Below are 24,729 nucleotides of genomic sequence, written 5' to 3'. Positions count from 1 at the left end.
TCAGTACTGAGAAGCAGCTGCTCGCAGCTGCTGGCTGGGTGTTACTGTACATGCAAACCAGTAGGGATTCTTCCAACTTGTTCAAGCTGTGTTGTGTGTTGTGTGTGTCATTCAATAGGAAGAGTCCTTTACAGAGACATAGCATGGTTTCAAAAAATGAATAATGCATATCAGAAATGTGTATTTATGTATATCTGTGAATATTCATCTATTTATACCAGAGGATAAATAGATGGCTGTATATGTATGTATGTATGTGTGTGTGTGTGTTTGGACTCAATCAGAATGAATACAAAATAAAGCAGTTCTATGAATTGTCCAATGCACACAAATTTTATTTATTTATTTTTTTAACAACAAACATTTATTAGATTACATCATTCTTTATTCCTCTTCAATAAATTATCATAATAATACATTTGATTTATAAGATGTAAGATTTGCACTGGACTTTAATCCATGAAGCAATAGAATGGATATTAAATTTACCACACAAAAAAAAGGCTGAGGGAGAGGAGGTACATGATGAAGAGCAGGGTCCCCAGGACGCAGCCTTGGAGCACACCTCTAGTTACCGGGAAGGGGTCAGATGAGAAGGACTTAAGCTGAATGAACTGAGTGCAGTCTTTGATAATAAATGAAAAGTAGTTGTTGGGGTCTGGATCAATAGAAAATAAATAGCCACATTCCAGTCAAGAAATCGATCCACCGCTTTCTCTAAACAAGAAATGACTGACAGTTGATAAAATCATCCAGTAAGGACAAGGGGTGGAGTACTTCTCTGTCTAACCAAAACCACATGAATGCTCATTGGTCATGCTGTGGGAGTGTGTGATGGGATCATTTATTTCAATGTGAATTACCAGTAATCAGAGTGCTGTGATATCATGGATATACTAGTATAGTTGTTCTAGAATAGATGGTTTAAGCAAACCCTATTAATACTAATTTACTGCAAAGGTATAGTAGAGAAATGTAACATACATAGAAATAAAAGTGGTACTGTGGACATACTACTACTAGTCCTGTTGTTCTAGACATCCATTTTTTGTAACGTACTACTAGTCCTGTTGTTCTAGACATCCATTTTCTGTAACGCTTATCCTCACCAGGGAGCTAGCCCAGCTGACTCTGGGCGAAAGGCGGGGTACACTCTGAACTGGTCACGTTCACACCTACGGGCAATTCAGTTTAAGAGTTTACAATGAACCTACAGTGCATGTTTTCGGGAAATGGGAGGAAACTAGAGTACCTGGAGAAAATATGGGGCGGGGTCACAGGGAGAACATGCAAACTCCACATAGGCGAGGCCGGATTTGAACCCGAATCCTCAGAACTCTGAGGCAGATGTGCTAACTCGTCACCCACCGTTCCATCTGTTATAGGCATACTAGTATTATCTGTTATAGGCATACTAGTATTAATACTTTGTGAACTGCTCTGTTTAATGTATTACAAAAATACAGTGCCACATATTTTAAGTAAAGAATTTTAAAAAATCAAACAGTTCAACTTTGGTAATTTTTACAATTTGAAATATTTTGCATTTGTTACTCAAGTGAATTACTGTAAATACAAAATTAAGTGTTTCATCAATATAAAAATCTAACAAAAAGAGAATATAAAAATATTTAAGTATAATATAGCTAATCTAATATAAAATATATGTAAAAAATAATCTAATACACTGAGGATAAGCGGTACAGAAAATGGATGGCTACTATATAGTCATTTAGTAAATATAAAGTGGGCCGTGAATTCAGCGTAATGGCGTTTTCCTGGATTGAATCGTCCCGTGACTACTTTACGAGCAGCCGATTCGGCGACACAGCTTTCAATCACATGTACCGATTCTAATTGGCCCAAAGTCACACCCCACGTGCAGTGACGCACTCAAGTTCCTGTTAGAAGGCGGAGATTGTCTGTTGTTGGGCAATATTTGGAAAAGTAACAGTCAGACACTAATCTCCACACACACACAAAAATGGGAAACCGAGATGACGAATACGATTATTTATTCAAAGGTAAGGCCTCCCGAGGGCGGACGAACGCGACGTACGACGCTCGTGGTCGTTATGACCTCGTAACACGAGGAAGTAACGCAAGACAACGGTAATGCTAAAGGTAGCTCCCTGGGGAACGAAAACACAAGTTGTCCAACGTTACAAAAATGGAAATATTACATGTTGTGAGTTAACATATTCATAGGTCATACTTTGACTAATGTTGCCTTAGAAGCCGTGGACTGAAGCCGTCAGTAATACAAGTTGCGGTGTTAAGTAGTAAGCTAACGTTGATGCTACTTTTCACCAGCCGTAGTTTTATTAGGTTTCCCACATAGTTTCGAGGCAGGACACGCCCTACTGCAACCTGATTGGCTCCTGCGTCGCCGGAAGGGAAGGTTATACAGTTGTAAAGAAATGAACATCTCAAAACATGTCTCACATTTGTACGAAAAAAAAACAGAATTATTTCAGGTTTAGGGCAAGGATAGGGTCTCAAGGCACTTTAGGATAAATTAAGGTTAGGATTAGGGTGGGTTAGGGTTAGTGGGACACATTAACGCCCCTACACTGAAGTTACATCTTTTTCCGCATGGAAGCAGTAGGCCGTGTCTACAGGGTGATAACAGCCAATCATAGTGCAGCGGTTGCGTGTCCAGAAGCCAGTAGTATTGGAGCAGGGCGCGTCCTGCTTAGAAACTATGTGGGGAATCGTTATAACGGCCGGGTCTAGAAGAAGGCACTCGGCATGACGTCACTAACCTTGCAGCATTTCAAAACACGTTTTAGCAGTGTAGTCAACCTAGGCTAAAAAACGTTCTAATTGCCTGTATTAATAGTTCAAATCCTAAATAAAATTATAATGGAGTTTCCGAGGTGCTTGGGATTCTTAAATTACTCCAAAAAACCTCCATACTTATACAGTGGACACCCACCTATTCGCAGTTTGCTGTTAATGAATTAATCTAATAGAAAAGTAGTCATTGGTACCAAGGAAGTATTATTGAAGTGATTCATCTCGACCCAGTAAAATCTTTGCATCTCGGGGAGGAGCTAAGTTTAGCCTGGGTTGTTAGTGGAAGTTATGCAGAATCCACATGTACATGTGAACTTCCCGTGTATTTTTTTAGTTAAACAGAAAATATACAACAGACTATGATCCTAAAACAGTTTCATATAATTTCAAACTCATCTCATGACATTACCCTTAAACATAAATGACTTACCAATAATGTGATTTTAAAGAAAGATGTACATGCATGTTATGAAGACTAACTTTCCTCAATAACCCAGACTAAGATGAGCTCCTCCCCCACATGCAAAGATTGTCTTTTAGTTGAGATGGATCACTTCAATATACTTCCTTGACATCAAATTACTGTGTTACTTTCTTATAAAACAGGGCTTTGGCAGTATCCTGTGGGATCTTAGGGCATTTCAGAAAGAGCACAAAAACTGTAAATAGGAAAGTTTTTCAGTAAATAGGTAGGCATTAGTTGCACAGAAAAAAAACACAATAAAATGGTTAATAGGAAAGAAGTAATTGGTATTTTTACAGGTGGGACGTGGCTAGGTACCAGTGTCCTCATACTTCTGTTGCATTTTTGAAACTCTAAACTAACTTTAGAATAAACAGTTCATCAAAAACAACATGATGGCTGGATTTTAGCAAGAAATGAAATAGGGTGTATAAATTTTGATATATTTTTTGCTCCTGGTCAATTTTGTCAAAAGTGTATACCAGGATTTTAAATTGTTAAAAATAAAAAGCATCTCCTTTAAAATTTGTTTTTTTCAGAGCTTGTTAAAATGTTTGATCAATTTCAACAAGAATTGTCTAGGTTATTAGATGACAAAATTATTGTCACGTTTTTGGGTACAATCATTAAAGTACTAAAAAAACAACCATACATTCCCCACCACTGCTATATATTACCCTGGTTGCGTTTGCTTACTCACAGTTGTGCTGATCGGAGACTCCGGGGTGGGCAAGAGCAACCTTCTCTCGCGCTTCACCAGAAACGAGTTCAACCTGGAGAGCAAGAGCACCATCGGAGTGGAGTTCGCCACCCGCAGTCTGCAGGTGGACGGCAAGACCATCAAGGCTCAGATTTGGGACACGGCCGGACAGGAACGCTACCGAGCCATCACCTCGGCGTGAGTGTTTCCCCCGCGCGTGCGGTTTGTTTGCAAGCGAAGGAGTTGACCGTGTTTACCGGCGTCAGGTACTACCGGGGCGCGGTGGGCGCTCTGCTGGTGTACGACATCGCCAAGCACCTGACGTACGAGAACGTGGAGCGCTGGCTGAAGGAGCTGAGGGACCACGCCGACAACAACATCGTCATCATGCTGGTGGGAAACAAGAGCGACTTGCGACACCTCAGGGCCGTGCCCACCGACGAAGCGCGGGCATTCGCTGGTAAATTGACCCCATTCTTCAACTGTACCGTCTAACTGCACCACCCCCCTCATCTAAATGAACAGCTAGGACATTTTCAGACAGGTGCTTTACTTATTTGCACATTGGTATCATCAAACACCGTGAAAACTAAAAAAAAAACTTTCAAGGTTAAGTCAAATTACAGTGAAGCAAGCATCTTTCTTGGTGCAAAGAAAATAACCTTGTTCCGCTTGCTGAGGGTTCAAGAGCTGAGTTTTGTTTTTTTCTTTTCTGTAGCTTTGGTCTGTCGTACGTTGTATGAAGATTCAGGACTTCCCTGGAGATGATGTCCTTAGAGTGTGTCATTATTACCCCCACAAATTTAGACTTTGGCTTCCTCTCACATCCCCAAAACAAGCATGTTGGGTTCATTTAAGCCTCTAAATTTTCTATAGGTTTGAAAATGTGAGTACAAATACTTGTTTGTTTAATTGTGCCCTGCAATTAAAGGGACCAGTCCAGGGCGTACCCCCAATCTCGCCCAAAGTTAGCTGGTATAGGCTCCAGCTCCCCCGCCACTCAAATGAAGACAAGTGCTAGAGAAATTTAATGGATAAAGTTTGTTTTGCACAAATGAAGACCTCCCCTCACCTAAATGGTGCACATTCCTTCACGACATAAGTTTGTTGATGTTAGTATGTCACCATTCTAACGGCCGCTCTTTACGTGACAGAAAAGAACACGCTGTCGTTCATCGAGACCTCCGCCTTGGACTCCACAAATGTGGAAGAAGCCTTCAAGGACATCCTCACAGGTAAGGAGGAGATTTAATTTTTTTTTAACTCTAAAATGTTACTCACGTCTTCTTTTTCACGTTTTCAAGCGTGTCTGCTTCCTTCGCAGAAATCTACCGCATCGTGTCCCAGAAACAAATATCAGACAGATCGGCACACGACGACTCCCCGGGCAACAACGTGGTGGACATCAGCGTGCCGCCCACCACTGACGGACAGAGGGGCAACAAAGTGGCATGCTGCCAGAATTTGTGAACTCTTTCTTTCACACCCCCGCACCCTCCTCCTTACTTCGACTTCATTCACATTCCCATTGACCCTGTCGCGTTGAGAGCGGCGGCGAGGGTATGTGAAGCGTTTCCTGATTCCCAGACATCGGAAGTGTGGAATCCTACGCCCCGTTTCGGAGCAGACACGATGCCCGGAAGCAGAGCGGTCGTGACTGTCTTGACCCACAAGTATGAAAGCGATCCAGTTTTTATCACACACACACTAAAGCAGGACACATGCAATCATGAGCAGCTGCTTTTCAAGATTCTAAAATCAAACGTGAGGGAATTAATGTTGATAAAAGCATACGATCGACCACACGTTGGCATGTCCAATCATTTCCATGTTTTTTTTTTTTTTCGCTGCTCTCTTCCTAATAACATTTCAATGGTAAAATGATTCACACGCTCTCTTGAGCAATATCCCGTAATTGTTTTAGTAGTGCAGGGAAGGGTATGCGTGACTTGTGTGTGTCAGATATATTTCATGTAAAAATTGCTGATGCATCAATAAAGGCTATGGCAAATGTATTTTTGGAGCGTTGTGTTTGTCATTTAGCGTTTCCCAGCAAATAATTCCCTACACACACAGGACACGCTACAGAAGTGACGTAGTTTACAGTAAGTTTTGCGTTTTTGCCGTGAAGCAATCAAATGTAGCTTATTCATTGATTGATTTTTATGTTTTTATTTATTTATTTTACCTATGCCAAAATTAAGAATATTTGGCAAAATTGCATCTTCTCGAAAGCCATTTTTATAGCACCTGACTAATTTTATTCTATGAAGCTATTGAAAAAGACTTGAATAATGAATGTTTGATTTTGTGGAACAAAAGTACAGCGGTTCTAAACAAGGTAGGCTTCTTAAAATTATTAGTATTATTTTATATATATATATATATATAAAGGCCATCAATGTATTACCTTTAAATTTCTAGAATGTTGCAGTACAGAGAGTAATGTAATACTAAATTAAAGTGCATTTCGTTTTTCACAATTTCATCAACATCACACCATATCTTTTCTGACATGATCCTTATTTTCTCAGTGAATAATAATGTTGATGCATGAGTGTCAATGGCATAATTCGCAATTTCAGTGTTGCTCCATGCGATCACCATTTTACCATTTTAATAAATAGTATTTGTTATTGTTGCGATTACAGAGAGTCCATGTTTGACGCTCAAGTTTCTGCTGGTTGTCATTTGTTTTATTTAAATGGATTGGAAAGTTCCCCCCCTCCCTATACGAATGAGACTTGGGTACACCGAGGACAGCCTGTGAGTACAGAAAGGGCAAACTTAGTATTATGCCAGTAGGCCCCCAAACCTTTCAAAAAACCGATTAATAACGTGTTCGTTGATTTAAAGCAATATTATTGTTTTAGTCTTAGTTTATGCTCTTCAAAACATAAAAATGCTTTAGCTATCCTAATTTTTTTTTTTTTTTTTTTTTTTTTTAAATTATTATTACTGTGCTCCACCTAACCCCCTTTCTCATGCAATGGACTATTCCAATTTAGTGCACGTGTGCAGACTCGATCCAGGACAACAAACTTGTTGGTGTGTTGTGAGGAAAATGAACTGGAGATCTCAGCTGAACGGAGATGAGGACAAGGTAAGAGGAAAGCAAACAGTTTTTATCAAAACTATATAAGGTTTCAACCTTTTTTACAGTGACGCATGTGCATAACCAACAGCAAAAGCTAGACGCTATTGTATGTAGCGTATTAGCAGTGCTGAAGGGGAGAGTGACGGTGACTTTTTGTGACAAATACGCGCGTAATAAACTATATTAAATGTTGATTAATGTTATCAATTCCAGTAAAAGTGTTGCAATGATTCACTTTTTAGGTCATCCTTATGAAGGACTTTACTTAATTTTCCAGCTCAGGAAATAGATTTTTCTCAAATTCACATTTCTTATTTGGTGATAATTAATATTACAAATATTTGGCGATAACTATTACCGTACAGGGGGAAGGTGACCATATTGAAACAGTTACGTAATTTTAGATGTCAGATCATTTGAACAGATTTCAAGTCGTTTGTGCGAGGGCGAAAACGAAACTTTCGTCAGCGCAGTACACGGATGTGACTGGATTTGCCTTGGGCCCCCAAATGAGTAGCTACGCCCCTGACAATAGCAAGAACTCTTGCCGGTTGCAGTAGCACTGCTGTCAGTGTCAACCGAGGAGGATGAAGTGGAGAGAGACACAAGTGACACATTGCGTCCTGATAAAGTGAGTATTAAAGCGGTCAAAAAATGGTGAACTATGTCATGTTGATTCACCTTCCTATCAATTCCAGTAAAACCATCGAAATGATTCACTTATTAGGTCATAATCCTGAAAAGAGGTTTTAAGGACGCGCTGATCGAGCTCATGAAACAGGAGAATATGTTCCAATTCACACTTTTTAGTTGATGATGAACAATATTCCAAATGCTTACAGTACACTGATGTGGAGGGAACTGAACAATATTGAGCTGGTCACGTTGGGCGGTGACGTCATCCGCAGTGTCACGTGGGCTGCCTTCATAATGTCGCGTTCGCCTCCGGAGAACAGTTTTTCTTCAAGCCCCGTCACAGCATCACTACCCACTGCCACTCCCCTTCCCAGCCGAGCGAGTGGAGGTCGAAGCGGCCGGCGTGGCAGCCTGCACCGACCGCACTGCCGTCAAGCTAGCTCGTAGTTTTCCGACCAACATACGCAAAGCCCCTGTGGATTAAACGGTGTCAGAAGCAAACGAAGATGCCGTCATAAATTGTCATAAAGAAAGGGCCGGGGGGTAAGTAGTCTGGTTTGGTTCGCTTTGTGTACGCTGCTGACAACTTAGCTGTATTTATGAGGCGGTGTAATTACTGGACGAGCAGAGTATGTGTATGTATATTGACAACGAAATGTGTTCTACACTAGGAATGGAAAGTTGACCTTGTACATTTGGACCGCTGCTCCAGGTGATAGTCGGCACCAAAGCTACTCTCAACAGTTCAAACGACTTTATTTTAATTTTATTTTTTTGTCAGGAAAAAGAGGCGAACATGGAGTTTCGTGACTTAAATTTGACTTGAACAATTAAGTTCTAAATAGTTTTTGGTCGAGGTTTCAGAGCTTCTCTTTGTTTTGGTTAATCCTTGTGTTGGACTGTCGACCAATGAGGGGACAAGCCGAAAGTCGCAGCAACAACAATTTTGGCGTAAAAAAAAATTACATTAATTTTTTTCACCCCAAAAAAATTAATAGAACAAAATGTTGGGATTCCCCCTGCCCCCTTGCAATATTACGACTTTATTCTTGTAACAATTTTCACTTGAAACGTTATGATTTATTTTCTTTATTTTCCTCAATGTTACTTTTTTTTTTCAACAATGTAATATTTTCTCTTTTTTCTCTATAACTTTTCTTAGCGAATGACAGTTTTCCTCCAGCATTAACTTTACTGTAATTACTTTGACATTTCTCAGAAATTAGCGACTTTATTCTCACAACATTTTGACTTTATAATATAAATTTTTAATATGTCGTTACAACTTATTTCTCGTAACTCAACAGCAATAGTACATTTTTTTGTCATAACTTTTTTTTTTTTTTTTTTTTTTACTAAATTCTGGCAACTTAATGACTGTTTTCTCAGACTTTATTTTTTTAATATTGATACTTTTTTTTCTCACACGTGCAACTTTTTTCTTCTAAGATTACAAATTCTTTATTTTATTTTGGTAACCTAATGACTTCTTTTCTCAGTAAATTGTGACTCTATTCCAGTAATTTATGACAACTTTTTTCCTTAATACAACTTGATTCTCACAACATAGTGGCTTTACAATAGTTGTCCTTATAGTAATGTAACTTTTCTGTTATTTTCTGACTTAATTCTTGTATCATTGCAACTTTTCTTCTCATAATATTGTAATTTTTGTCTTGCAACATTGTGACTTTCTTCTCGTAACGACCCTTTTTATCGTAATTTAAAATCTTTTTTCCCCTGCGATTTTTTTGTTTTTTTATTCATTTCTAAGTGTGGACCTACTATTTGTAACAAATAACAACCGTTCTAAAAGTACTTTTTTAAATAAGAAAGTCCAATCAATATACAGTGAATTCAAAAGTCTACACACCCCTGTTCAAATGCCAGTTTTTTGCAGTCTAAAAAATGAGACCAAGATGAATAATTTCCAAGCTTTTTCTACCTATAATGTGACATAACTTGTAAAGCGGACTTTTTTTGCTTTATCTTTCCAAAAAGTGAAATAAATACAGTGTAAACCTCTGAAAATTATGTGGTTGCACATGTGTGCACACCCTCTTGAAACTTGGATGTGGCTGTGTTCAAAATTGACCAATTAAATCCAAACTTGTTAAATGGGAGTCAACAGACATCTGACAACATTTAATGTGCCACATATAAAGTTCAGCTATTCCAGTCGGCTTTTCCTGACATTTATTTTGCTTTCTAGCAGAATCTTAAATGTTTTTTTAAAATTATTTTTTGTCAGATTTTTTTATATGTTAAAAACCTGGCATTTGAAGAGGGGTGTGTAGACTTTTTATATCCACTCTGTTTAAAATGTCAACATATTATTGAGTGATGCAAATCATAAATCCCTACACATCAACAGTGGTGTGTTTTGTCACCATCTGTCATGCTATTTGAACAATAGCGAGATCACACAGTTAAATCCACAGGATTAGACCCGAGTTTCTGTGTGATGAACATTTGCAGATGGAGGCTGTTGTCGTCATTGGTCTGCGTCTTATCTCTGTGCGGGGGTTATCGCGTCGCGGCCAGCTGTTTATCAGTCTGCTACACTGCACTCGCGCCGCTGCTGATGTTATGCGAAGCCCTTGTTAGCTGGTCCAGCTCCAAGCACACCCCTTGGCACTTCCATGACCCAAGCTAATTGCACGTAGGCCACACGCTGACAGACTTACAATGTACAGTATGTCATTATTTATGCTGGATGTGACCTCGCTTGTTGAAGCATCTGCAGAGATTTTGGCAATGGCACTGTATTGATAATTATAGATGGTGCTTGTTTATGTATGCGGCCTGCCAACATGATACAATGCAACTTAATAGTTAACAAGAATTTTTTGTAGTTACCTGCTACCTAAAAAAAAATAGCGATATGATTATTAACTGTCGGGTAGTAGTTTCTACCCGCTAGCGGTAGAAAATGGATGGATTGATGGATGGATGGGTAGTAGTTTGAATTTTAGGGAACATTTTACACCAAATTTTGGTTGCTCTCCAAGTTTGAACCCTTTTGGGAATTTAGATATTTTCCATCCCTCTATTTTATATAGCTCTTGTTCACATTAGTGTCGCAAGGGAGCTGGAGTTTATCCTATCTGGCTTTGGGCGAGAGGCGGGGAACACCCTGGACTGGTCGCCAGCCAGTCGCACCGCACAGAGACAAGCAAGCGTTCACACTCACCTATGGACAAGTTAGAGTCTTAACATGCATGTTTGGAAAGTGGCAAGAGAGGCAGCGTAATAGAAGAAAACTCACACAAGCATGGGGAGAACATCCAAACTACTATGACTGGGTGTTTTTTTGCTTTGACTTGCAAGCAAAAAGTTTAGATAAAGAGCGCTAGTAAAGCAGTATGTAACTGAGGTATTTGCTTGTACAATGTTTTTTTATATACATGAATGAATTGCATTTTGTATCCTAGAACGTCATCTTGGTTAATATATTTTGAATTTGTGGATTAAAAACTGCTGCACTTTTATTTCCTGTTTGTGCATGAAAAAATGTTCCTGAAGGTATATTACATTAAGGTTCTATGTTATGTACATTGTTGTGTTCCCAAGATTCACTTTCTGTTTTTTTATTTAAAATACCCCCACTTGGGTATTAAAGGCATTATTTTCATCTAGACCACAGGTGTCAAACTGGTGGCCCGGGGGCCCGATCTGGCCCGCAACATTATTTTATGTGGCCCGCAAAAGCAAATCATGTGTGTCGACTTCATGTTTCTTGTGAAAATACCACAATTGGTGTCTTTACTTGTATAATGTTGAGCTATTGCAAGCATTTTATGTTACCAATCACCTTTTTGAAATAAATGTAACAATAGTTTAACCTTTTTTATTGGCTTCTGATTTTAAAACTAGTTATCCATCAATTTGTTGTTTATATGTATGTCATTATATGAGACAATATTTTATATGGGTTCACAGTCATAACGGCCCTCCGAGGGAAGCCCTAACTACAATGTGCCCCGTGACAAAAATGAGTTTGACACCCATGATCTAGACCATCAATCAGACTTTAAAGTGTACATGTAAAACTTTGATGATTACAGTTTACAGCAAATGAAAACCCCAAATTCACCATCTGTAGAAACTAGATTATTATGTAACAAACAATCAATAAACAATGAAAATGATTTTTAATGTAGAAATTAGGAATTAGGAAGTGTGAATTAATCTACATAATGTATAGGTAATAAATAAATGTACTTTTCTACCACATTATAATTTATTAAGCTGTATCAGTATGTCAGGTTCAAAGTGCGTTTTCTTTAAAAGAAAATCTAATACCATTATGAGATGTTGAAAATGTTCCCTGATTTGGGTTGCAGCTTGTCTGTAAGGAGTGATGGTGAGTCCTGAAGCCACACCAGTTTAGACCTACTGGTTTAATTAAACAAGTTTGTTTTTGATTTGCAGAAACTTGGCTGCTCTGTGGTCCAACCTTGACGCCTGTCTCGGCACCCTGTAAACATGGCGACGGGCGTTTGCTGCCACCAGTGCGACTGTGCAAGAGACACGGACGTTAGGACGAGCGTGGCGGAAGAAGGAGGCAGCGATGGCGGAGATGAGGGCGGGTGCCCGGAGCTCCGTGTCACGCAGATCACGGCCATTGACGGACACCTGCCGTCCTCCGAGCGGAAAACCTTGCAAAGGTTTGTTTGAGCACAAATTCACAAATTCAAGTTTATTAACTGTGTACAGGCAATGATTTCAATCACATTTAACAATCTTAGCTATCATATAAGTGTGAAAATAAAAATAAATAAATTCAATTCATGAAATAGTGAGTAATTATTTATTTGAATACTATTTGTATTTATAAGTTTCATATATGCGTTCCAATACTAGTTTGTGAAACTACACTTCAGAGCAAAGTGGAAGTGCTTAATTTGTCCACTTGAGGTTACCATATACACGCGTTAGACAGGCACATACCTATGAGGCACACTCTGCTTTAATAACAGTATCAGCCCATGTGCGCATGGTGTGAACAGGCGATTTCCTGGCTTAACAAGTTCCACGACCCCTCACACTCACGGTCCTGGAAATGTAGTCAGCAAAAAGCATTATGAGTACCCAGAATTCATTGCGGTGATGGTTTAAACTACAGTACTCAGAGCGGCCAAATGTTATGGAACATCCGTATTTTGTTACAGAAGTCAACTACAAAACTAAAAGTCAAACCATTCACCCTTTGAGAACAGCATTCATTTTGGTTGTGTGGTTATTATGAAACTTTTTCCTCTGCCATCACCGGTACCCTTCTGTGGCGGCATCCCAAAAAGCCAAATGATAAGCAAAAGAGTTGTCGTTAATCCTGTCATGTACTTCTTTGTGTGGCGCGCTGCGCCGCGTGCAGCGATCTTCCCATTTGTCGCATCTGCCACGAGGGCGGCTGCGTGGAAGCCCTGCTGTCCCCGTGCAACTGCACTGGCACGCTGGCCACGGTGCACAGGAGCTGCCTGGAGCTCTGGCTGTCGTCCTCCAACACCAGCTACTGTGAGCTGTGCCACGCCCACTTCAGCATCCAACGCAGACTCAGGCCATTCACAGAGGTAAACACTTGGGGCCGGGTTTTATAAAAGGTTTTGCACATGCAAAATTATTATTGTTATCTAGGCTGGTATGCTCGCTGGTATTAATGAGCATCGGGTGAACGGCGGTTTGTTTGTGTTGAATGTTTTAACTGCTGAATACAGTTTATTTAAAATGGATTCATGATTGTGTACATGCTAGATCAGCGTTTCTCAAAGTGTGGTATGTGGGCTCCCTGTAGTGGTACACAAAAGAATCGCTGCTTAAGTACAGTTGAGTTGTATTTCAATTTTTACTACATTACATTTGCATTTAAGCTTTAAGAACGATTTTTTAAAAATGTTTATTTAGGTAGAATGTTTTACTTTTTAACTTTTATGTGTAAAACAATATAATTGAATCATTATTTGAGTAGTTTTTTTTTTAAGTTTCCTATATTTAAGCACAGTATTAATATTCAAAATGCATAATGTACAATAGCTTACAATAATATTCAATATACTATTTAGGGATTTTTTGTTTAGATAACTACTTATGACTGCTAGTACTACTACGATGCTACTGTATTTTAAATGCCGTTCTTGACGTTGGTATTTGGAGATCTAAGTACTTTGTTTAAGTGGTACTTGGTGTAAAACGTTTGAGAACCGTCAAACAGTATAATTCAGCCAATACTATTGATGAGACACTTGTGAAGGTGGTTGGTTTGTGTTAAATAATTTAACTACTGAATGTAGTTGTTTATATTTGTATTTGAAACAAAGTTTACAACAGTACACGTATTTACTTAAATCTTTAATTATAAAACCTTATACAGTAATTAACATTTATCAACATTGCCTTCTGAGAGAGGCAAAGAGGCTTGCGGCGACAGAAGAGGCTCTCACTTGACTCGCAGATGCTTTAGGTTCACTCGGAGACTGTAGTCTATTCAGCAATACAAGATATGTGATTTTGAGTGTGTGTGGCTTTAAAAGGTGGGGCCTGGCCTGGTGAGGGACGTGGGAGTCAGCGAATGGGAGTGGATAGTTGGCTGTTGTAAGCTCAGGTTAGTGGCTGGCTATTACCTGGCTAACCGATAGCCAGTCTGCGTGTTAAGTGCCAGCGTGTCAGTAGCCATAGCAGCTAGAGTATGAATGTGGTTATTAGGTCTTTATTTTGTTAGCATTTTTCAATAAAGCAATTGAAAGTGCACTAGCGGCCGTGCGGCTCGAATGTTTCGAGTGATTCGATTAATTGTTTCAGCCCTACTTTTAATCCACCACTTTTACGTAGCGTCAACTCATAAGTTAGCACCCGCCATTTGGGGTTTTAGTAACTCAGGTCCATGGTCTTGCTTCGTTCTGTTTTTCAATCTAATAATTCATGACATGGATCTCCCACACAGTGGCTGCACGATCCCGGCGCACACGAGGAAAGGAAGTTGGTGTTCTGCGACATCGTGTGCTTCCTGTTCGTCACGCCGCTGGCCACCATTTCGGGCTGGTTGTGTCTGAAGGGCGTCTCGGACGACCTTCACATTGGCAGCTTGCTGCAGAATACGGGCCTCATCTCGCTCACCCTCGTCCTCTTCACCATCTATATCCTCTGGACCATGGTAACCATCGCTCTCAGCCTCGCTGTAGTTGAGCACCTCTGCTGCTCTCTTGTGGCATGTATAGGCACTTACAGTACTTTATAAACCATATTTTATTAGCTGATTTTTCGCTTTTTGCAGCGGAGCCTTAATTAGTAGCAGGGGTTCACTAGATAAACAAATGGGAAGACCAAGTCATTGTGTCAATATTCTGTCTTTGGGATGGGCATCGGTGGACTCTCCTATTCACAGATTTATTTTTAAATATATATTTTTTTAATATATTTTTTTGGGTGGTGGCCTACCCCAATTATTAAATTTTTTTAAAGAAATGTTTTTTTTTCATATTTTTATCACAAATCTTTTTAAATTATTTTTAAAATGTAAGAAACAGTTGCATGTTATAAAATATTACATCATTTTTACATCATTTTCTAATAAAATACATTACAATTATTCAGTTTTTTTAAATGTAAGAAACCACTTGACTGTTACAAGATATGACAATATTTCAATTAGTGTTATTATAATTTAATTAAGTTTTACGTAACCACATTTTAAAAAAATTTATGTTACAACACATCACACTACTTGTTATCAAACAAAATATTTTTTATGTAATGAAAAAAGATTAATCTTACAAGATATTACACATTTATTTAAAATATGTTTTTTAAAATGTAATGTTAATTGTTACACATACTCAGTGTGATGAACAGAACAGCAACACTGAGAAAGAAGGTATAAAGGGGCGATTTTATTCAGGCAGTCTTGTAAGATTGCGGAGGTCTTGAATGAGCTGACGAAGTTGTATGCACAAGTAGGCTTTATTATTACAATGATGTAAATTATAATCATAATTATGTGTGTGTGTGTGCAGGTGTGCCTCCGCTACCACTGTAAGATGTACTCTGAGTGGAGAAGAAAGGACCAGCAAGTACATCTACTCATCCCCAAAGCGAGGGAAGCCGTCTCTTCCCAGCATGCCTTGCACTCTGCCATAACCCCCAACATGCCCTCGAATGAAAGCTTAGTATGAGAGCCGAAGGGAGGATGCACTTCCCCCCCCCCCCCCCCCCCGCTTCCTTTTTTTAAACATTGTTTTAGCACTCTTGCAAAGTTGACTTTGACATGGAAAGAGTGACATCATTGCGGAGGATGACATCACAAGTGGAGGCCATGCAACAATACAACACTGTGGACGGACAATGCAGTTGGACAGAGACATTGGATACTAAGTGCTGATTGAGGATTGTGAACCCTCCACACGTGGTCACTGGTTGTTGGAAAAAAAAAAAAACATTGACACAAACTGATTAAACATACATCACAAAAAAAAACAAAAAACAGCTAATTCAACATGTGCCCACTCGTCCACGCAGATCGCCAGTTGAGAGAGGTTGGAGCGAGATTGGCAGGACTTTGATTGTGGCAATCCACAACACAAATCCTTTTTTTCTGAAGTCTTTAGTTTTGTCAAAATGTCAAACTCAAGGCCCGGGGCCAGATCCGGCCCGACACATCATTTTATGTGGGCCGCTAAAAGCAAATCATGTGTCTACTTCATGTTACTTGCTGAAATCGAATATTTGAGAGCTTTGCCATACGTAGACTGTTTATCCTGGTGAAAATTTATGTTTTGTGTTTTAATTCAGTGCCCAAAGCAAGTTTACCTCCAAAAATATTAAATTTGGTAGGCGTCTCTATCATAAGTACACGCACAAAAAAAGTTTCAAGAAGCCAGGCCCGAAAACACAGGAATCTGCCATTTTGCTTTAAAGCGGGCATTTCCAGGTGTCCAGTGTAGATTTTGTCAGATTTCTACCCAATCTGAACCTCATATACTAGACAGATGGACAATGCTAAATTGTGAGGTATTTGAGTGTTTTTGTTTTTGTGGCAACTCAGCGTGGGAGCAAAATTTGATGACTTGTCAAAACAAAAAATGCCACTTTGAGGAGATGCGCCGAACCCCATTTTGGAGGAGTGTTCATCCTAACATCTTAGGTTTTTAGGCCTCCAAGCCAGTGGGAATGTTGATCTTGAGTAGAACTATTAAGTCTACCACTTTACTTTAAGGCAGCCGTTTTAGGGTCATTTTGGCTTTTTCAAGGGGTCCAACTTGTCCTGGAGAAAAAAAAATAATTCTTGTTCAAGATCAGAATTCTGCACAGATTGTCTTGACATAACACCATTTGGGAGACGGTTGATTAGTATTTTATGTATTATCAAATTGTTGTTTTTTTGTTTTTGTTTTTTTACTAAGCTGAAAGCATAGTAATGGGGCCCCTGATAACAGCCATAAACATGTTATTGTAACAACAGCACTTTTGTTTAGAGCGCCGTATTATTTGCCATGCTTGCACTTCATTTAGTAAAGTGTGTTAGATTGGATTATTTATTTGAATTAATGATTGTTGAGTTGTGGCTGTGTGGTTGTATTCATATTGATGATTCTTATTAAAAACGCACAAAAAAAACCTACTTTTCACACTATGTGTAGAATCTGGTGTTTTTCTACTTTTTACCCAATGTCACTGCTCTGTACAAACGGCACTGACACAGAATGGGGAACAAAGTCAACATTTTTCACATATATTGGCCTTTACCTTTTGCTGAGGCTTTGCTATGGCATCTCCTTTTGTACTACAGCACTGGCTGACCCGCAAAATGCTCTTTAATCGTTTTGTTTGTTTCTACTGCCAGTGTTCAAAGAGGGCCGGGAGGAGGATTTGTGAGCAGAGTAGGGCTCATCTGTCTTACAAGCTTATGAGCGGTTTGTTATCTGTGTGTTTACTGTTTGGCACATCCAGTGGGGAGATTTTCCAGCCCCCCCCCCTCCAAATCCTTTACATCAGGGGCCAGGGATCTTTTTCATGTACAATAACAAATTGTTATGTACGATAACCATTTGTGGGTTAAATGTTTTGTTACAGTTCCTCTGGGTATTAATTTGTTTTGAGAATTGCACAGCGGGCTTTGCTGCATCAAATGCTCTATACTGTATGTACAGCACAGTATATGTTTATGGCCAATGTGCTGCAGGTTGCCATATGTATTGTAAGTTTGATGTACTGTAATTATGTTTCTCCCCTTTAGTATCATCAAATTTGTAATAGAGCCCTTTTGACAACCAAAAGGACCCTTTGTTTAGTTTCTTTATTAATTTTAATAAGGTAATGTATTTCTAAAAATTAATTTAAAGAATTTTACGCATAAATTATATTTTATGTATGTGGTTTCATTTTTAATTTTCTAAATAATTTAAATAAATTTAATATATTAGTTATAATTTTCAGGTTTGATTTTCTTTTTCACTTTCTAATCTAAGTATTTAATATATTTTATGGTTTTTTTTTCTTTGAACTTCCACATTACCTTTTAATTTCTTAAATATAAAATTTCAGGTTTTTGAAACTCATGAAAATATTTATAAATTATATTGGCCTTTTAAATATTGTATGTTACAATTTTATTTGGGTTCCTTTTTAATTTTTGACAATAACATTTTCATTGTTTAAATTGTAAATACACTTGTATTTTTTACAAATTGTTGTTTCCTTTAAATTAAAAATATTTTGAGTTTGGTTTCCTTTTAGGTTTTTAGATATACTGTACTGCTAAAATCTAAGGTTTTGTCTTTGAATTGGGTTGAGCATCAGGTACACCTCAAGTGAAATCCAATACAAGAGCGGCTTCAAAACTGTGCCTGATATTTGAATAGAATTTTATTCAGACAGCATTGACATAATAGTTTTGTACTTGTATTACAAAAAGTTTCCAGTATTTCACAGTGCAGCTGCAATAAGAACAAACTTGATAACAATTCATCTTTTCTAAAGGCATAAAGTTTGGTATGGATGTTATTCTGACAAAATAAAATAATACATTTAGAGTTTGATCATTTTATTGTAAACATAATCAGTCTTGAAATCTTCAAGAGAAAAAAAAAAACCTGTGACAACTATAAGCAATAAGTGTTCAATAAATAGACAATGATGACGTTACATAAATATATTTGGCATGATGCAAAAGAAGATGGACAGCGAGCCCCTAATACTGCTTGAGTGCCTTGAGACTGTTTGGTCAGCGCTGAAATGCTCCCTGACAGCAGCTCAGTCAACATTCAACACGTGTCTTTAATGACAGAAGGAAGAGAAAAGAAAAAGGTGCTCATCCCAGACGAAGCCAGGGTGGAGGATGAGGTGGAGGATGTTGATGAAGGTCACAGGTTCTGGCAGCACTGCACTCTGGGCCCCTTGTGGCCGTCGCTGGTGGGTGGCACGCTGATGTCCACCACGTTGTTGCCCGGCGACTCGTCGTGCGTGCACCGCTCCGCCATCTGCTTCTGGGACACGATGCGGTAGATTTCTGCAGCCCCACAGAAACAAAGAACACACACACAAAAGATAAAAGAAAATAATAAATTTAGCAATTTCTTTCAACCACTGTAGCAAAAATAAATGTCATTCTGGTGTGTATTTACATAACTCGTAAGAGTAGCTAGCAGGTCTCTAGTCTTTATTGGAGGTAAGGCATCAATTATTTCAACCATCCATCTATTTTCTATCCCACATATCCAGTTGCAGGTGTGCTGGAGTCTATCCTTGCAGACCTCAGGCGAGAGGCGATGTCCACCCTGAACCGGTTGCCAGCCAATTGCAGTCCTTGCAGTATTTTTTTAATGATTTTTAATTATTGTATTTTAGTTTGCTTTTTTTTTTCCCCCCCCAGAATCAATTTTTAGTATTTTCTCAAATAATGTCAGTGGGTGTTCATTTCCTTAACAAAGAAAATACAATACATAATAAAATAAATACAAACATAACATTGCGTGAAGAGAGACAAATATTTTTTTAGTTAGATACAATAAAAATAAATAAATCAAATAGGGGCAAGGGCATTTGTTTACTTAACTAAAGACAGAAGTAGGCCTCCATTTGAGGTAAGGTGTTCTTTTCACTTTATTTTATTTGTATCTTTTATGTATTTTTATAATTACGTATTGTTTTATTTAAATGATAATTTTTTTGTGGGGTGTTTCTGGCAATTCCTCAAAAAGTGGTGTTACATTATTCAAATAAATGTTACATAGAATAAGAAAATGTACAAAACAGGTCCACCCTCAACTGCAGAAAATGCAAAGTGTCAGGCTGAGAGATTGTGGCTTAATAGAGGAAGCTTTTATGAGGATAAGCGCTATGCTATGGAAGATGGCTGGATGGCAAAATGGTTTGTTAATATGATCAAAGTGGAGTGTGGTGTGTTCCCACCTGTTAAAATGTTCTTGAAGGCCTCTTCTACATTGGTGGAGTCCAGCGCTGACGTCTCAATGAACGACAGCGTGTTCTTTTCTGACCAGGAGGAACATCCAAATTCATCACCTATTTTCTATCGATCGAGTCATTTTTATTTGTTTGGGGGGGGGGGGGGGGGGGGGGGAATTTACCAGCGAATGCCCGCGCCTCGTCGGTGGGCACGGCCCTGAGGTGTCGCAGGTCGCTCTTGTTTCCCACCAGCATGATGACGATGTTGTTGTCGGCGTGGTCCCTCAGCTCCTTCAGCCAGCGCTCCACGTTCTCGTACGTCAGGTGCTTGGCGATGTCGTACACCAGCAGAGCGCCCACCGCGCCCCGGTAGTACCTGACGCCGGTAAACACGGTCAACTCCTTCGCTTGCAAACAAACCGCACGCGCGGGGGAAACACTCACGCCGAGGTGATGGCTCGGTAGCGTTCCTGTCCGGCCGTGTCCCAAATCTGAGCCTTGATGGTCTTGCCGTCCACCTGCAGACTGCGGGTGGCGAACTCCACTCCGATGGTGCTCTTGCTCTCCAGGTTGAACTCGTTTCTGGTGAAGCGCGAGAGAAGGTTGCTCTTGCCCACCCCGGAGTCTCCGATCAGCACAACTGTGAGCAAGGTTGAAAAGAAGAACAATGAGACTCAAGAGGAAGACGCAGCGGCTAGAGAACAATAAAGAAAAAAAAAAAAAAAAAAAAAAGTCTTGTCAAGGTACAGTGGTGCCTTGACTTACAAGTTTTTGTTCTGTGACCATGCTTGTGACTCAGTTTCCTTGTATGTAAAACCAATGAATTGAAATGTCTCAGCGCAGCCCCAAAGAAACATCCAAAAACAATGTTTTTAATGAAGAAAAATAGAACTGGATTTTTATAAAAATAAAACCAATTTGTTTCTTTACATTCTCAGTTTTATTTAGAGCAATTTCTGTACGCATGGTGGATGTGTGCCTTTAATGACCTTAGGACAGACGAGACAAAACCGGAACCTTTTGGCAAGGCGCATCAAATCTGTGTTCTCAGAAACAAAATGAAATATTCTAAGAAAATAATTTGGGCCCGGCGACAGAGGCGACCGCTCGGGGAGCCGACGGCGTGCTGTACGGCGAGCGCCGGCTTTCTCCAGCTCGTGCTCAGCGGAAAAAAACTTAAAAATCAGCGACTTGCTGTTTTGCTTTACAATGTGTTTTCATGAGGTGCAAAATGCACATTTTGACTCCCAAATTGCAATGCGAATCTGCTTATTTCGGACTTGTGGATTGACGACAAGACAATTTTCAGAAGAAAACCGAACGTTTAATGCGACGTGCTACATGAAGTTTATTAAAATATCGCTCACGCCTCACAGATGATAGCTTACAATCGTGTATGAAAATGAAGATGACGTCTTAAAACCCATACAGTATGCGCCAACGTTCTGAGCTGAGGTTCTGGAGCAAAAATCACATTAACCAGGTAAAATATATATTAATTGGCTATTATTTTGCAAATATATAGTTTACATTTTTCAGTAACAAAAAAACAAAAAAACATTTTCTAGTCAGGTTGACAGATGACTGGAAGCGCTACAAAAGCGCGATAAAAATGACGTAATACAGAAACAGACAGCAATTTTGGTTTGCATTTTTGCTTCGCTGTAAGTGAATAATTTACCTTTAATTTCATGAAAACGAGTACTCAAATAGACTATTTAATCTTAAAGTAACTTCAAACAAGCATCTTTTTTCATCAGTTTGTGTTGCATGCAGAAATTAAATTGCGTGTTCTCTGTAGCAGTTAACTGCAAAACACTATCGTTTCTATACATACAAACGTAAAGTAAAACAACATGTTATCCTCACTTTAAATGTTAAAAGGGTTTTGTGGCTCCCGGTGTTGTTGTTGTTGTTGTTGTTTTTTAATTTAATTATTCTCCCTTAAAAGGGAAAAACCATACCAGCACACAATATCACTAACAAATGTTCAGTCCAAAACTTAACATTTGTTAGTGAGAGAGTATTTATTTACGTATTTAATTAAATGTAAGAGTATTATTTATTTTATTCAAAATAAAAGTGTTTTATGAATAATTTATAAGGGTATTTGAGTATTTAAGGTTGCCAACCCCTACCAAATTATTGTGTTAACGGCAGTGGCGTAGACAAATAAAGTTTTCGGGAATTGAATCGGGTTAGCAATTAGCTGGCGGGGCTAAATCACGGCAACCGCTGTTAAATTCGCAAACAAGAGCGAAATACTTTTTCCGCACGCAAATATAATAACTCAACGACTCAGTAGTCGAGGCTAAAATGTTTGTACCACATGACATATTTGACAATAGCGACAAAGCGCTTGTAAAATAAATAAATAAATAAATAAATAACAGCGCCGCTAGTTAGCATTAGCCACCGCCACCACCAGGAGTTACCCGACGTCGCCTATCCGGCAACGTCAAGAAAAGCCATCTTGTTACCTTTGAACAAGAAATCATATTCGTCGTCTCTGTTCGCCATGCTCTCATTGACGCTCTACAGTCAATCAGTCCGTTCGTCAGTCAGTCAGTCAGATGTGCAAGGGACGGGAGGCTATGACGTCACCTGACGCCACGGCCGGAAACATGAGATGATGAAGTCACATTGTCACATGACATGACCTGTCAACGTCATCAGCCTCATATAACCTTTTCAATTATTGCTGGAGTGGTAAAAACATTTACAAACATTAATAAACCCAAATTAATAGATTATTTTAAAAAAGCATGCGAAGCTATTAACAGCACCAACTTGACTATTATTATTTTTTTAAATTGGAACTAAAATAATGAATAAAAACTTAAGAATGGATACAAATTGAAAATACAAATTAACACAATTACTTAATTTTAAAATAATAGTAATGAAAATAAATTCATGAAAATAGCCAATAAAACATTTGATGTTGTCAACTGTATCAACATGACAAAGTATGTATTATTAAAACAAAATCTTAACTGAAAATTAAAAAAAACTTTAAAAAGATTAATACAAATATTTTTAGAACGTAATTAGTTACATTTTATTTTTACAATGAATACAATAAAATTACGGAAATAAAACGCTGACAAATATTAATAATAGAATAAACACAATTAAATTCATTTAAATTGAATTTGAAAACCCTAACATTTACAATTTGAAATATGGTAAAAGCGCAACATGGCAAAGTATCCACCCATCCATCCATTTTCTGAGCCGCTTCTCCTCACTAGGGTCGTGGGCGTGCTGGAGCCTATCCCAGCTATCATCGGGCAGGAGGCGGGGCACACCCTGAACTGGTTGCCAGCCAATCGCAGTGCACATACAAACTTTCACAACAACGGGAAATTTAGAGACTTCAATTAACCTACCATGTGGAAGGAAAACCAGAGTGCCCGGAGAAAACCCCCACAGGCTGGGGGATAACATGTAAACCCCACACAAGGGGGGGGATTGAACCCCTGTCCTCAGAACTGTGAGGCAGACACTCTAACCAGTCGACCGCCGTGCCTCACATGGCAAAGTATTATTGAAAAATGCTGAACTGAAATAAACAAAACTGGCAAATGGCAGCAGCAGCAACATGAAAATAAATAAACAAAAATATGAATATATACAAATAAAAATACTCATATATTTAAATACATACATATAAATTCATTAACCTTATATTAAAAAATAAATAAATTTGACTGTGGCAACAGCAGCGTCATAACAAAGTACAATATTTAATAGAATTCTGATCTGACACAACAAATGTTTGTTTTAAATTAAAAAAAAATCTTAATTTGAATTTCATAAAGAACATTTTGAATGTTAAATGTGGTAACAGCATCAACATGCCTGTAGTGTATTTGTGTGCAATGTGTAATTTGAGGAAATGTGTAACTGTCTTCAGTGCAAAGTGTTCTCATTCAATATTATGAAAGGATGAAGCAACTGTACTACAATATTAAATGTATGACGGAGTGATGATGACTGAAAATGTTTGGCAGTGAGTTAGACACAATTCAAATGGAAATGTGTTGCAATAATTTTGACAGAATGATGATGATTAAACATTCCTGAAAGATACTAAAATACTACAAAGTTACTAAAATAAAATAAAAAATAAAATTGAAAATGGAGTTATGGAAATGGGCTAGAATAGTTTGTCATCAAATCTTGTGAAAAATGATGAGCATGGAAAATGTTTGAAAAAGTTACTAAAGTGTTTTTTAAAATGCCCTCATTAAATATTTTGACAGAATTATGATTGACTATTTTTGACAAACTTTTGACAGAATTATGATTGACTATTTCTGACAAATTCACTAAACTGGAAAAAAAGGGAAATGTGTTTCGATAATTTGCCATTAAATATATGACAGAATGATGAGTGAACATTTTTTACAGTGACTTAAATACAAATTAAATGGAAATATGATAACGATACTCACAATAATTGATCACGATACATTTTCATCAAATATTATGATTGAATGATGATATCTGAAAATTTTTGACAAATTTAGCAGAATAAAAAAAGTAAAAATGCACCACAATAATTAGTCCTTTAATATTATGACCGAATGATGATAATTGAAGATATCTGACAAAGTTTCCATTTTTTCAATT

General features: G+C 38.3%; 3 protein-coding genes across 4 annotated transcripts; 2 read left to right on the top strand and 1 right to left on the bottom strand.

Annotated features, from left to right (window-relative positions):
• Window positions 1–1,903: 1,903 nt before the first annotated feature.
• LOC133405932 (ras-related protein Rab-11B-like) lies at window positions 1,904–5,982 on the top strand. Of its 2 annotated transcripts, none has more exons than XM_061683024.1 (5): window positions 1,904–2,024; window positions 3,965–4,160; window positions 4,229–4,422; window positions 5,117–5,197; window positions 5,267–5,982. In XM_061683024.1, exons 1-5 carry the CDS (start codon window positions 1,985–1,987, stop codon window positions 5,506–5,508), a joined length of 753 nt encoding a protein of 250 aa, XP_061539008.1. In that variant the 5' UTR covers window positions 1,904–1,984; the 3' UTR covers window positions 5,509–5,982. The 2 variants fall into 2 exon arrangements, with proteins under 2 accessions (XP_061539008.1, XP_061539009.1); XM_061683025.1 differs by having other exon boundaries at window positions 5,287–5,515.
• Window positions 5,983–7,990: 2,008 nt separating this feature from the next.
• LOC133405933 (E3 ubiquitin-protein ligase MARCHF2-like) lies at window positions 7,991–15,875 on the top strand. The gene is made up of 5 exons (XM_061683026.1): window positions 7,991–8,238; window positions 12,130–12,365; window positions 13,073–13,268; window positions 14,636–14,845; window positions 15,705–15,875. Exons 2-5 carry the CDS (start codon window positions 12,184–12,186, stop codon window positions 15,861–15,863), a joined length of 747 nt encoding a protein of 248 aa, XP_061539010.1. The 5' UTR covers window positions 7,991–8,238; window positions 12,130–12,183; the 3' UTR covers window positions 15,864–15,875.
• Window positions 15,876–18,548: 2,673 nt separating this feature from the next.
• On the bottom strand, window positions 18,549–22,695 carry LOC133406195 (ras-related protein Rab-11B-like). The gene is made up of 5 exons (XM_061683622.1): window positions 22,572–22,695; window positions 20,536–20,731; window positions 20,274–20,467; window positions 20,098–20,178; window positions 18,549–19,195 (listed from the first exon to the last, which is right to left on the bottom strand). Exons 1-5 carry the CDS (start codon window positions 22,609–22,611, stop codon window positions 19,050–19,052), a joined length of 657 nt encoding a protein of 218 aa, XP_061539606.1. The 5' UTR covers window positions 22,612–22,695; the 3' UTR covers window positions 18,549–19,049.
• Between the last annotated feature and the right edge of the window lie 2,034 nt (window positions 22,696–24,729).

This window comes from Phycodurus eques, chromosome 8, assembly GCF_024500275.1.
Source record: "Phycodurus eques isolate BA_2022a chromosome 8, UOR_Pequ_1.1, whole genome shotgun sequence".
In the NCBI taxonomy this organism is placed as follows: Eukaryota; Metazoa; Chordata; class Actinopteri; order Syngnathiformes; family Syngnathidae; genus Phycodurus; species Phycodurus eques.
This window is presented reverse-complemented; position numbering and strand designations above follow the sequence as displayed.